General features: G+C 42.1%; 1 protein-coding gene across 4 annotated transcripts in view; it reads right to left on the bottom strand.

The window, feature by feature from the left end:
* ADAMTSL4 (ADAMTS like 4) overlaps positions 1 to 14,476 on the bottom strand; it is a 113,543-nt gene that overhangs the window by 73,539 nt on the left and 25,528 nt on the right. For all 4 annotated transcript variants that reach the window (XR_005774884.1, XR_005774883.1, XM_040412458.1 and 1 more), the window contains exons 2-4: positions 13,137 to 13,203; positions 3,494 to 4,236; positions 751 to 1,879 (exon numbers count right to left, since the gene is read on the bottom strand). Coding sequence is in view for 2 of the 4 variants with exons in the window: in XM_040412458.1 (XP_040268392.1) it covers positions 751 to 1,879; positions 3,494 to 4,236; positions 13,137 to 13,202 (1,938 nt within the window). In the remaining 2 variants the exon portion in view is untranslated. The remainder of the gene's footprint in view (positions 1 to 750; positions 1,880 to 3,493; positions 4,237 to 13,136; positions 13,204 to 14,476) is intronic.

Genomic DNA, 14,476 nt, shown 5'->3' on the forward strand with positions numbered 1-14,476 from the left:
GGGTCTATTACAATTGCAGCGCAGGTTTTAAAGGGGTTGAGTTGAATATAAACTCTGTCAGCAACTGGAAATGTTAAAAAACAAAGTTGTGCTAAAAATGACAGTAAATAAAAAGTCACAAAATAGCCATATAAGAGGGGTTTGCACAGGAGGAGGCAGTTTGTGAAGAAGTGTGTAAGTGTGTGTGGGGGGCCCCGTACAATAATTTGCTGTGGGGCCCAGTCAGTTCTAGTTACGCCTCTGGGTAGGGCAATGTGAGATGACCTCAGCTTTTTTCATATCTCCTATTGACTTCACATTGTGCATCATCAGTTGTCCCCAAGATCTTGAAGGTCCTAAAAGATGAACCCCAGCCATTAGACTTTAAAGGCATATCCATTCACTATGTGATAAAAGTCTGAGACCTCCAACTAGCACTAGCATTTTAAAAAAAAGTGCCTTGTGGAATTCATTTTATGGTACAAACATGACGAGGTAGCACAGACAGTCATAATCTACAATTTAATGTGTACTGAGAATTGAAAAAGTAGCTTTTACATGACCAGACCTCCCTTGGCTTTACTGAACTTGACTTAGATCACTCACCAGAGGACCCTTTGATGACCTAGATACTGTTCTGTAGAACTGTGGAAGGTGTGGATATTAAACCCATGAGAGAACAAACTGAATAAAACAAGATTTAGAAATTCTTGAAGACCATAAGTGGTCCATAATGTAACTGCATTTACTATACAATTTAAGATGACATACCTCTTGAGTGCATGACTTGTATTGCTTCTTCGGACCCGCACAGTGAAATTCTTCTGTTCCGGGATTATATAGGGAAAGAGGAACGTCTGAATTTGGATGATGGCTTTGTCTTGGATCTTGGCCTCTTTCAAAGGTAAGGGATGGGTTTCCTCCAAGTGAAGCCCAAGTATCTCCTTGAACAGGCCTGGATGGATGATCTCTAAAAATACTCTGATATGCCCTGCTACCATCTGTACTGTGCCTATATGGACTTTGTCTTTGGCTACGTGATCGAGGACGGTGTGATGAATCAGATTTGTGATTGTCTTGTCCATGTTTTACTTCTTCATCACTGGTGGCATGAGAATTTTGTAAGGGAGTCTTGCTCTGCCTCTGCGGTTGTGCTACCTGCTCATCATGACTATTCTTCCCATTGAATGACTGATGACTACTCGCAAGTTTTCTTATTACAATATCCATGCGCTGAACAACTATGTCCGACTGCATTGGTCTAGAAGCCCGTTTCAATGGTGGAGATTGAGTTGATGGTGTCTTCTCTTCTAGCGTTTTACTGGTGCTAAAACCATGAAGTGTTCCACTGTTCCTATTCTCAGTGGGATCATCTTCCTCCTTTTCTGTCTCCATACCTGAGAGGTCAGCTTCCAGATTAGTGTCAGTTTTTCCATGGTTGAAAATTTGCCTTCCAACCATCAAGACAGAATCAGCTTCTCCAACAACAGGAGACTCATGTTCTGAAGACTCTCCTTCATGCTGACTAGGCTGAAAACCATAAAGCATTTTTTGTGCTGAAGAATTTACAGATTCTTTTGGCCAAGAAGGGTAATCAGTCTGACTAGACCTTTTGGTTTTTCTCAAAGATGGGGCTCTCGTTTTGGAAGATGTGCCAGGAAAGTCAACAGCTTGACCTGGGGATTCACTACCATGTTCTCCAGGGCTGTCTAATGATTTTCGTGTTGCTGTTAAGTCCTTCTTTTTCTCTCTCCTTGGGATAGCAGTAGTGCCAAAGGTCATTAACTTGTGATGTCTTTTAAAGCGTTGCGATTCATCTTGTTCAGTAAGTAGGGGCAAGGCAAATGGTACTTTTCCATAACCATATCTCCCAGGCTTAATTGCATTTCTTACTCGAGACCTATGGGGAAAAAAAAAAGATATTGCCATTTAAGATCTTTAATTCTGTATCATTAATTATGTCTAGGCTCAAATAAATACTTATGATGACAAAACATTTAGTTGATAATTATTATGAATGTGCATCACTAATTACAGATGACTCATAATAATGTCCATGTTATTATTTGACTAAAATAAAATGCAAAAATCCCCTTTCACCTCATCCGTGATTCTTGGCACATACTTCATGTTAGCAAAAGAAAACAAGATTCCATGATGGGGCTGCCCATACAAGGCATTAGGAAGGCTGCAAGGATATTTAAACACTTAATTGCTTTAAATGGACTCTCGGTAAAGAAAAAAAGGGAAAAAACTAAGTTGAAATTTCCAGCACGTTCCTGGACTTTAAATAAACAAGATCGTTATCCAGAGTCGGAATTGTTTTGGCTACTCGGTAAAATCACATGTGCTGCATTAAAAACCTATTAAAAGTTGAAGTTCTGAATACTAAAGTTTCATTGTAAAGCGGCCCACATTTTATAACGTGGCGGTATAGAAATTTGAAAATAGGCTAATGCCAATAAATATGTTAGTTACACTTGACGAAAACTTAATCATAGATGACTAGCAAAAATCCAAAATTCAAACATGAGATTTATTGTACTCTTGAGTGTTTCTTAAGGATAATAAAAAAAACTATTTTAAAGGGAAGTTTCATCTTGGAAAACAGTACAAATCGGCCATTTCCACGAAAGGCCCTTTAACGTGGGATAATTAACGTGATAATTGACCAAATGTTCGCAAGGATGCCATTCACGATCACTGGCCCTGCGATCGTTTTTAGGCTGATCACATCTTATATGTGGTCCTAAAAATTACCATATTCGGCAGCAGATCTTTCCATATAACCAGGGCATATGCTGCCAACAATATACAAAATGTATGGGGACAAACAATCTCATTTGTCCCAATACAGTTTGCATCAAGCAATGTAAAACACACTTTAAATGAGCACCGATCGATTTGTTGATCAGAGCTCATTATGGCCAGACATGGGCCCATGTAAAAGGACCCTTTAAATGAAGAAATTGCCAGAGAATAAGGACTATAAAATGACTATTGCCCCTCTACCTGAAATCCTATGCTAGAGGATGTCTTAAAGGGGGTTGTGTCATGAAGACAAGCTTTGTTTATATGGTCTGACGAATTGCAAAAGAGGAGTTACCTCGATTGTCTCCCCCTCTATGAGCCTGAACTGAGAGATTCTCTGTTTGAACATCTCCCGATCCAGCAGACCCAGGCTATCTATGCATTACATGGGTGGTCACACATATACGTAGCAATGGAATGTATGCCCTTGCTACATTACAATTCAGTGCCAGTTGACATCTCTGTCATGAGTACTGTATCCTCAGATGGTGGTGGGTTCAAATACATTCATGAGTTGCTCAATTGAAGTAAATTTTTTAAAGCCAAGGGAGTAAACACGGTCGAATGAACCATGATGACAATGACAATGTGGTTTAGTAACCCACCAGGAATATATGATAGCTCTATCACAAAATATTCTCTAATGTAAAGCTGGTGTCTGATTTTTACTGAGTCCTTCCTCCTTTTACCATGAGTTTCTTACCTTCGTGAAAAACGAGATTCCTTAGTGGGAGATAAAGGTGGCAATGCCCGTCCTGGGTTGGCCTCCTCCCAGCTCTCAGGTTTCAGAAGAGGGATGGAATCTGGAAAGAATGGCCATGAGGAGTCATCAACACGGGAGTTATTTCTCCTGTTAAATGGGACATCTTGGTGAGGTTTTCTATGAATGGAGATGGTTTCAGGAGCACGAAGTGCATCTTGTCTGAATGGCATGTCCAGTGGTGATGCTTGCCAAAGTGTTTCTGGGGACTGAGGTGCTGTCCGTCCACGGTTTGACGTAGATCTCTGATAGGGGGGTTGCTCTCGTCTTGCATAAGTAGGTTGAGATCCCCCAGCAAATACCTCTTCTCTGGCATTACGATTAAATTGATTATATCGACTAGGTGGAGGGTTTCTTGGTACATAGGGCTCCACGAATGGAGCTGCAATCTCCCTTTCTATATGAAGTGGGTATAATGGCCTTGCTGGCCCCATAGAGTATATACTGCCTCTCTCATCACGAAAAGGTGGCTCTGGATGAGGTTGAATGTTGTGTGGGCTTGGCTCTGACCTTGGTACCCACGGGACCTGCTGATATGGAGACAAGCAAGAACGGCTTCTTTCGATGACTCCCACTCCACAGGTCTGTGAACAAGAGGACCATGGTCCCCAGGATCCCCATGTGCCTGCAATTTTATTCTCTACAGGGTCATCTTCCACAGTTTGTCGTGATCTCCTATGAGACACCTATAAAATATAAAAACACAAAAAAAAACTTAAGAGATGATCCACACCCTTTCAGGAAACTTGTCAGCAGGATGCAACCATCTCTAAACACGTACATAGCCAATAACACCCATCAGGTTACTTTTTATACAATTAAGCTCTCCAAGATCCAGTCCACACCTTTATGAGACCTACAGGATGGGATTATCCTGATACAAAAATCAGTCACATCGAGACCATCTCATATATCTAGCTAGCACAATCGGCAACACATGTTAAATGGAAACATACCATTGCTCAACCATGTAACAACTTCCTTACAAAGATGGAAAAACATATAACAGATGTCAGGTTATCCATAAACTTCAGTGCAATGGTATGATCCATCAAGAGCACAATACAACATTCTGCAGTTCCCAATAGACTTACTGTATGCTGGCCATACTCATTATACTTTGGTTGGCCAAGAATGGCAGGTTCGTCTGACACACTAATGTGCGTAGAGCTCCTGACTCTAAATTAATATTTTCACCCAATCCTTTTGTTAGCCAGTGAGATAAGACGGCTCCAGAAGTGTCAACAGCTTTTTATGTACACCCCACAGCATACACAGACACATTCGGCCACGCCGAACATGAATGTATATGGGGAAGCCGGGAGAGATAGCTGTAGGTCGAGCAAATGTTCTGCCGACAGCTATTGAAGGTGTATGCCCAGCTTTAGAAGTAAATTCGTACTCTATCGAGGCAGATAATTTCATTTGACCTTGAGTGTGTGAAATACAGAAAGTGGTCTTTAATTGAAGGATTTATGTGAAGGGAAACAATAGTACTGCAAATAGGACTGCACATATGACTGACATTGTGTGTCCTATCGGGTTTGGGATCTGTATCTTCTACAAAGAGCTGCTGGACAATGGCTTTTTGCGGAAGAGGAAAGAGCTTTGCAAAGTCAGAAATAGCTTCATATTCTCCCAGTAACAATGGTATGTGCTGTCACTGGGATTCCTGACATCAGTGGTTTTACTATGGTCACCCATAGATCACATGCTTCCACCAGAAAGATAATATAGACATCCCACCCACTATAACTCATCTGTAACACCTCAAATATGGTAGAAAATTGGAGAGGCCACATTTGTAACAATATGATCCTAGAACTCCGTGCAAAAACTATGCTAGGCCCAACCCAACCATCTCATGCTATGACGTACAACTAAAATTACATGCCATGACATCTCTTAGTGCCCACTTGTAGTACGGCTGTCCTCTTAAATGGCTAAGGCCCACTCCCGAGCACTAGCTCCCAATGCTCTCTTCAACATATTGGCTATGGCACTGTAGTGTGGTACGGGAGAGGGTTGGGCAACAAGGACACTTCTCTGGTCCAAAGTGTTTGCTATCCAGCCAAGTCAACTTCTCCAAGTTCCCAGGCTTGGTTACACATGCACGCAATGAAAATAGCCTAGAATGGTCCTCATGTTTGGATTCTTAAAGTGGTTGTCTACTTTGAACAATCCTTACTTATTAGAAGGGTTCCTTGACAATAAGACGATCAAAAAGGGTCCCACCTGCAGGAACCTGAAGGGATCAGGTGTAATCTATGGAGATGACCCAGCATTTAGTAATCAATGTCCCTGCAGTGCCACCACAGGAGAAATGAAGCATTACACAGTGTCCATACAAACCAATGGGAAGTCTGTGAAATGCAGGACAGGACAAGTCCTCTAGACCGCTCCACACTTTGGCCAAGATGTGTGGATTCTGAACATAGGATTCCTATCTATTAACCCCCCCATAAAGTGTACCTATAATTTTTACAAATGTTTCAGAAGCTTGCATTAGTGAAGGTCTGGGGTTTAATACCCCGACTGATCAGTAAAACAAAGGGGCAGGAGCGTTCTTCTTGGAGAACTGATTGTGCTATGTATGGATTCAAAGAAAGTCTATGGGCAGAGGGAAACAAAGCAGTACTAAGCTTAGCCGAGTGCTTCTGCCCCCTTGTTTAAATGGCTGATGGAGGTATTAGAAACCGGAAGCCCTCCCTCCCCCCAAAAAATAAATAAAATAGGCACACTTTAAAGTAGAAAACCCCTTTAATATTTGGTTAGGTCTTTTCTGGTCCATGCTGGATGACAAACTCTAATGGTGGCCATTTCAGTGCTGAAAGTGGTTGTTACCCACCTTCCCACTCAAAATATAAATTTGCAGTAGAGGGTCCTGAGGGACTTTTCACCACATGTCTCCAATTTTACATGTTAATAGTAAACTGGTACAAACAAGGCTAACTGGTTATCCCCATATAAACGTCTACTTCCACAACGTCTCCGACCATACGCCATTCAGCAATTATTCTGTTTTGGAAAGTGTTACTTGATGGAATCCATAACTCAAGGCTAATAAGAATCTCGCCTAGATATGAGAATCACCTGTATCCAGCACACGGCCGCTTTTCTAAGGATAGCATTACTCGTTTTTCATCTGCAGTGAAGCATGGTTCCCACATAATGGAGGAATTAAATGAAAGCAAAGACGGCATATTCGGGCCTTTGGCTTCTCCTTCAGAGCAAGGGATTACATAAACGAGCACAGCATTGTATTCTGCTTCTGTCCTCTGTTTTTAGGTCCCACATAAAGGACTTTAATTAGCAAACAGAAGGTGAAGCAGCATGAGGAAACCAGTGGAAACGTTAATACTCATATATAATATACAATGTCCATGCAGGACGAATTGTAATAAATACCAAGGTTCTAGGCGGTAGCAGCTGTCAGAGAGTCCACCAGTGATAAGCTGATTACATGGTGTCCTTCTGCTGGTAACCTCAGCGATCAGCTATAATCTATGGAGGAACCCTACAGCAAGTGTTTAATTCCCCTGCAGCACCACCACAGGGGGAATGATGTATTACATTGGACATTAAAGTCAATGAGCTGTATGTATAATGCATGGACAAGTTGGGTCTTCCAGAGCTTTTGTAGGCACTGTGTGGCTAATAGATGAATGTCCTGAATAGGGGACCATCCTCTATTAAACAGGGAACCTTAAAATGTTTTTTTTTAGACAACTCCTTTATGCTTTCACACTTGTGGTAGCCTTTTCGAGCAGGCTATACCCCTGCTGGAACAGCCTGCCGGAAAAAAAGACTACCACAAGTGTGAAAGTAGCCTTAGGGTCCCACCTCTAGCGCTGTGGGTTTCGGAAAAAAACCCTCTGAATTTAGGTAGGAACACTCTTATCATTTATATAAACTACAGGACTAATGATGTTCTCTGAAGGAGACTAATGTGGCTTTCCAGACACTAGTTTACACAAAAAGCATGTGAAGTATGTAACAAATCCAACACCTCTTCCCAATTCCCAGATTTAAGAGTTTCAAGGAAACCTCCAATAAATCATACTATAAAGAACGTTGGCCCTTTGATGCTAAAGAGCAATTTACTGGTCCGGGGAGCAGATAATGGTTCCTGCATGTTACTGAGTTTTGCGGCAATGAGAACCATCCTATAGTCTGTGATTGGAGTCAGGTTTTTAAAAGTCCTGCAGGGGTGGGATGACAGCATTAATTTTTCTCCTCCATCAACCAAGGATTAATCACTGGGGCAGGTTGACCACTAGTCTTCTCATGACGTGTAAAGGCCGTCAAAGCCTGAGATAAAAGCACACAGCAGTTTCCAGGAATCAATTGTCAAAAGTTAACTATGAAAACAACCACTGTAGTCTGGATTCAAATCATACGTTCTATAGATGGTGGATTTACAAGATGTTCGCCAGAACTTTAGTGACCTATTTGATATGGTTATGAGAAGATCAAACGTGTAATATATTATTTTGTGATGTTTATTGTGTTTTAAGATTTTATTAGACCTTTTTTTCCCACTATTTTAGTCCCATTATCATTTAGCAATAATAATGTATTACCACATAAGTATCTGGTAATAATAATGTATTACCTCATAAGTATCTGGCTATGGCACTGGTAAGGGAGGGTGTTGGGCAACGAGGACACTCCTCTGGTCCAAAGTGTTTGTTATCCAGCCAAGTCAACTTCTCCAAGTTCCCAGGCTTGGTTACACATGCACACAATGAAAATAGCCTAGAATACAAGGCAATCCTGGAGGAAAACCTGGTAGAGGCTGCAAAAGACTTGAAGTGATGTCCAGTCCAAAGCCCACACTGGGAACCTGGTGAAGGATGTGACATTAACAGGTGTAGGATTATAATAGAAGAAGGTTCCCAAGCGGCCAATCCACGCAACTTTAAGACGGTAAGTATATTAGAAATTCTCCTCAACAGACGACGTATGAGAAATTAAGGGTGGTTTGAGGGACAAGCTGGGTTCCAGATACTCCTTTAAGGTGTCTCTAAAAATGAGGTAAATTTTAGCCTAAGTGAATGATTTCATCAGGATCAGCCAAATATCTAATTTGTAGGGATAATGTGGGCAGGAAGACTACTGGTTCGATGCCCCAATGGAAAAGGTCAGTAATGTGAGTAATGCGATACCTCTGTCCCCATCTCATCTCCTATCTCCCGACTACTACCCCTCTCATCTAGCTAAAGGCTCTCTGACCCTCCCTCCTAGCTCCATCATGAAGGTCTCCCGTTACTGTCCCCATGACAGTATGGCCTTTCCAGCTGGCCAGACTTCTAATCTGAGTGGGAAAGAACATTTTTGGGTTGCCACCCTGGTTATATGTATGATCTTAAGGGGTCAGCTGGCCATACATTGACACAATTCTCCTTCACATACAGACCAGAATAAATGCACATATTCAGCCTTGTCCCCCAACCCAGCAGGAGTTAGGATGAGATAAAACTGCACATTGTGCGTATTCACCTAGCAAGTGAACCGTTTCCTAAGCAGAAACAAGAAGACTAAATCAGCTCCAACCTCATCACCAACGCATGACTTGTCAAGCTTCAAGTACAATGAGGTTTCCTGCTGGGGATGTAAATTAGGCACTAAAGACTCATCAATAAGTGTAATTCAATATCTGGGTTAAAGCAGAAGCACAAAGGCCAACCACAGAATGCTAGGAATGGAGTGGTCTTCACGGATTGAACCAGGGTTGCCAACTAACAAGAAATTTCTAGACAGTCCATGAACAGAAGTGTTTATTTTCTTGTGTCCGTGCTTTTTTTTAAGGGTGGTGTTATTTGAGTAGATTATTTTGGTGGTAATTCTCATCATTTTACAGCTCACAGTAAATGCTGGTAATCAGTTCTTATCAGTATATTGAGCTCTATCATTCATTATGGTTTTCCAATTTTTCCATAAAAACGTTGGGTGTCTGTGATTTTGGGATAAGATGTACAGAAAAGAGAAAAATTCTGGTTGGCAACCCTGGACTGAACTCTATGATGACCAAAACTGGAATTTTTTAAACAATATTAGGCAGTTACCTTCTTGATCCCTTATAATTAATCAAAAGATAATTATTGACCGTTTGGAGAATATGGTCCAGAGATAATTATTACTCAAGCTTAGACTAGTACAATATTGGCCAATGTGGAAGATGTATTCCTAAAGATTATCTATACAAATGACCACTTGCACTTAATGGTATAGAAGACTTCCTGCCCGATAATCGGTAACAAGCATTCCTCGTTAGTGATTATCTGGCAGTTTAATACTGCCTCCGATTGCCTGATGAACGAGCAAACGCGGGCAATTAAGATCTTTAGGGCTACTTTCACACTAGCGTTCGGGTGTCCGCTCGTGCGCACCGTTTGAAGGGGCTCACGAGCGGCCCCGAACGCATCCGTCTGGCCCCAATGCATTCTCAGTGGAGGCGGATCCACTGAGAATGCATCCGCCTGCCAGCGCTCAGCCTCCGTTCCGCTCAGTGAGCGGACACCTGAACGCTGCTTGCAGCGTTCGGGTGTCCGCCTGGCCGTGCGGAGGCGAGCGGATCCGTCCAGACTTACAATGTAAATCAATGGGGACGGATCCGCTTGAAGATGACACAATATGGCTCAATCTTCAAGCGGATCCGTTCCCCATTGACTTTCAATGTAAAGTCTGAACGGATCCGCTCAGGCTACTTTCAGACTTAGAAAATTTTCTAAGTAATAATGCAGACGGATCCGTTCTGAACGGATGCAAACGTCTGCATTATCGGAGCGGATCCGTCTGATGAAACATCAGACGGATCCGCTCCGAACGCTAGTGTGAAAGTAGCCTAAGCATGCCGAAAGATATGGATTTGCTGGCAGCAGTGTAATCACGGTCTGCCGTCCTGCATGGGGATGAGCGATGACATAGCGGTTGCTCCTCCCCATGTTGCGGAGGACATCGCTGCATGTAATAGCAGTGGTGTCCTCTGCTAGCTATCTGGCGACTGCCGGGAGGGAACGCTTCCTTCCCGACAATCACTTGCAGCATCGGGGTCTCTAATACACACTTTAATCTACAGCAGATAGTCCTGGCAGGGTTTATAGTGACTAGCTAAAAAACATGCAATTCAATTATCCAAATTTTCAGGTACACAGACGCGATGACTGCAATCTATGGGAACTTCTAGACTGAAGACACCAACTAATCTATGGGCACCACTAGACTGAAACTGCTATCTAATCCATGGGTACTGCTAGACTGAAGAAGATACCAGCTTATCTATGGTTATTACTAGACTAAAAGTTTTGACTGATCTATGGGCACTACTACACTGAAGATCTGAACTAATCTATGGGTACTACTAGACAAACTACCAACTATTCAATAGATACTACTACATTGAGGATATCAACTAATTGAGTGGCACTGCTAGACTGAAGAAGATGCGAACTAATCGATGGGTACTACTAGACTAAAACTTATTCAAAAGGTACTACTACACTGAAGATATCAACCAATCTATGGACACTGCTAGACTGAAATAACGAATTAATCTATAAATGCGACTATAGTGAAAATACCAACTCATCTGTGGGCACTACTAAAATGAAACTACTATCTACATTATGGGTACTACTAATTAATCCATGGGCACTACTAGTCTGAACCTACTAGCTAATCTAAGGGCACTACTAGAAAAAATACCAAATGACTTGTGTAATACCCCAGAGTGGTATTACCACCTCTTTGCGCCCCTACTATCTTCTATGGCTGACCCAATGTCCGGATCATGCCAAAAATGTGTATGTATTCCTATGTAACTGTTGTAGGACATGTAATGTGCCTGGTTCACCAGCAGATGGCGGCAATAATGGCAGAGCTAGTTTACCTGGAATGGAACCTTTTTGTTTATTCCAGCCCTCGCTAGAGAGGGAGGAGTCTTAGGTAGTGAAGTTAGTCTGGCCTACCCCCTGCAAGAGGGAGGTTGTGCGGCAGAGAGCTCGTCCCTTCTGGGCAAGCCCTGCCTAGGCCAACAGAGCACCATAAGCTCTGCTGGAACAAGAGAAAAGAACCAAGAGCCTAAGAGAAGCCAGGAGGATAGGTTCCCTGGATAAAGATAAAGACAGACCAGACTACAGAAAGTAGAGTTCAGCAGAAAGGAAAAGCTCCTATTTAATCCTGTCAACACAGCAAAGCTAAAGAGTACATATGTAGCAGAGCCGAAAGTGTTTGCCTGCCAGTGTTAAGGCCAAAACCTGCTGATGACCAAGATAAAACTTGAAGATTGTTTTTGATGCAAGTTTATTCAAGTAAAGTTGTTGTTCAACGTCTGGACTCCAATTCTTTTCATCATCCCCTTCACCAACTACCCTTGGACGGCCACGCCTGGGGTTCCAGTGTATCCAGGTAAGAGCACCGTGACACATCCTACCCCACCAAGAGACATTAGGCTACCCTTACACCACTCTGGCATTCCTATCCTGGGTACCACCATTCCTACTAAAAGGGGGACCCTGTCCCTCATTGCTGAAATGGAACTGGCGTCACGACAAAAACACTTTCCCTTTAAGGGACCCCAGTAGTAGCCCACGTCCGTCCATGCTGCACTTGTAATTATCGGCACTACTAGAACCAATCTACCAAGTAATCTATGGGCCCTGCCAGACAAAATCCATCAACTAATATATAAGTATCCCTAAACTAAAACTGCCAACTAATCTTTGGGGACTACTAGACTACAGGTGGCCATACACATTATTCTACAGTTGATCAAAATGAAAAATTTCAACCAAAACGAACATTCGTCGGTTGAAATTCAACAATAAATGATTGTTTTAGCCAACCGAGGACATAGCATTATCGTTTGAAAAGAAGTCAGCCGTGTTTAATATTTTCATCTGATAGTCGGTTGGAAGATCTTTCGTTCAAAGAAAGATCTTTTATTAAAAGAACGTTCCCAGAAAGATCTTGAACGTCGTTAACGGTCAATATTGACAAAAATATGTACGGCCATGGGAGTTCCAGAGATAGCCAAACTCTCATAGAAATTTAGGAAGCAGCCATGTGCATGTGCAACCAGAAGCTCCGGTCATTTCAGGAGAGTAGGAAGGCACCTGCAGGGGGTGCGGGGCCCACGTTCTCGTGATCAGTGTGGGGCTCCAGCGGTAGGATCCCCACCGATCTGATAGTCATTCCCTATCCTGTAGATAAGGGATAACTTACACCTACCGGGATACACCTTTAATCTATAAGCACTACTAGACTGAAGATACCAATTAGTTATGGGCACTACTAGACTAAAGATGCCAACTAGACATACCCTTGACAACAAAATTTCTGTAGATATATCACTGAATAATTAAAAAAAACTGTAAGACAAGTAAAAAATTTAATTATAGCCACAGGGTCTGTAGCAGAAAGTAGGCATTATGACTATTTTAGCCTTATTACAAAGAGTTAATTTTGCATGTGATGGATCAGGAGAGATTTGGAGAACTTGATAACATGGTATAGAATATAAATTGAGCATGCAATCTGCTGCTAATGGGTGAGAGAATCCCCCCGTCAACGCGGTATGACTCACCTTTTCACTGCCATGGCAGAGATGAAGAATCAACAGGTGGAGGAACAAGGACTGGAAGTTGGACATCCTACAGAAATAAAAATAAAGCTGCATTATCTATAATATAAAGTCATATTGCTACCCATATTATACATTTCTGACTATGTGTAAATGACAGAAGACAAATATACTAAATGCTTTTTCCATCGTCTCAATATTCAGGACCAAAGTGCTTTGTATGTGCAGCAGAGGGCAACACAAGTTTCTCCTAGCTTGGAAGATCTAAGTGACGCTAGAGGTATATTCACAGTCATTGCTCAAGGGAACTGTGTTATCTTATTCAATCTTCTACCCTCCTCCTTCTCATACACTACTGCTTGGTGGGTCATCTTTAAAAAATGTTGAGTTGTTAGGCATCCGGCGAGTCTTTTGGAAGCTCACAGACCCTATTTAAAGTTCATGTAGTCAACATACCAGTGGTGAACTTTGATATTTGGAACTGTTGGTACACGGACTTCTGACCTGGCTTGAAAACCATCACCTAAAACATTCCAGTAACAGCCCACACAAACAGATCTGTTAGTTGTAATAGCTGTAAGGTAAGTGACATTTGCAGCCAGATGTCAAAGTCATCTTGAAGGACCAGAAAAAAGTAGAAGACAGGACACAATCACTCATGGACTGGCAACCTCATGGCACGTGAACATGGCTGGTGGTCCTTCTCCTGTTTGCCATCTCCCCATACAAGAACTTTTAGCCCTTGGATCTGCCAGGACTGTTCATCATTCACAGCCAAAAAACTGATGACTGCACTTACACTCTCTGTTCTGCATGTTCTACCATCCTATCATGTCTAGATGTTTTTGACACATGAAGGAGACCACATTAGTGTTATACCTTTAAAGGACAAACTATCTAGGTGGGCATTCACTGACACCGTTGCAGTCTTTCCAGACAAGGTTCCCCACATGAAGTTTCTCCCAACTAATCTACAATTTCTAACCCTCCACACAGGAAATACCCAAGCCATGTGCAACCAAAAGCTGGCATTGACTTCCATCACAGAACAAATTTTTCATAAGTCATTTTTTCTCCAGTTTTTGGTATAAAAACAATGTGCGATTGGAAATCTTGTAGCGAATGACATAACCCTGGAAGAAACAATGAAAATAGCACGACCATAAGTGACGGATGATGTGCCGTAGATTTAAGCACGAAGCGAATGATGGAAATGAGGAGACAAGCGTGTCCACAGCCTTCTAAGGCGAGAGGCTGAGTCATCAAACAGATGCTCTGGTTTAATATTTTGCAATTTCTCTGTCTTTCTAAAATAGTAAAACATCCTTCTGTGGGCACTGATA

This window comes from Bufo bufo, chromosome 11, assembly GCF_905171765.1.
Source record: "Bufo bufo chromosome 11, aBufBuf1.1, whole genome shotgun sequence".
NCBI lineage: Eukaryota > Metazoa > Chordata > Amphibia > Anura > Bufonidae > Bufo > Bufo bufo.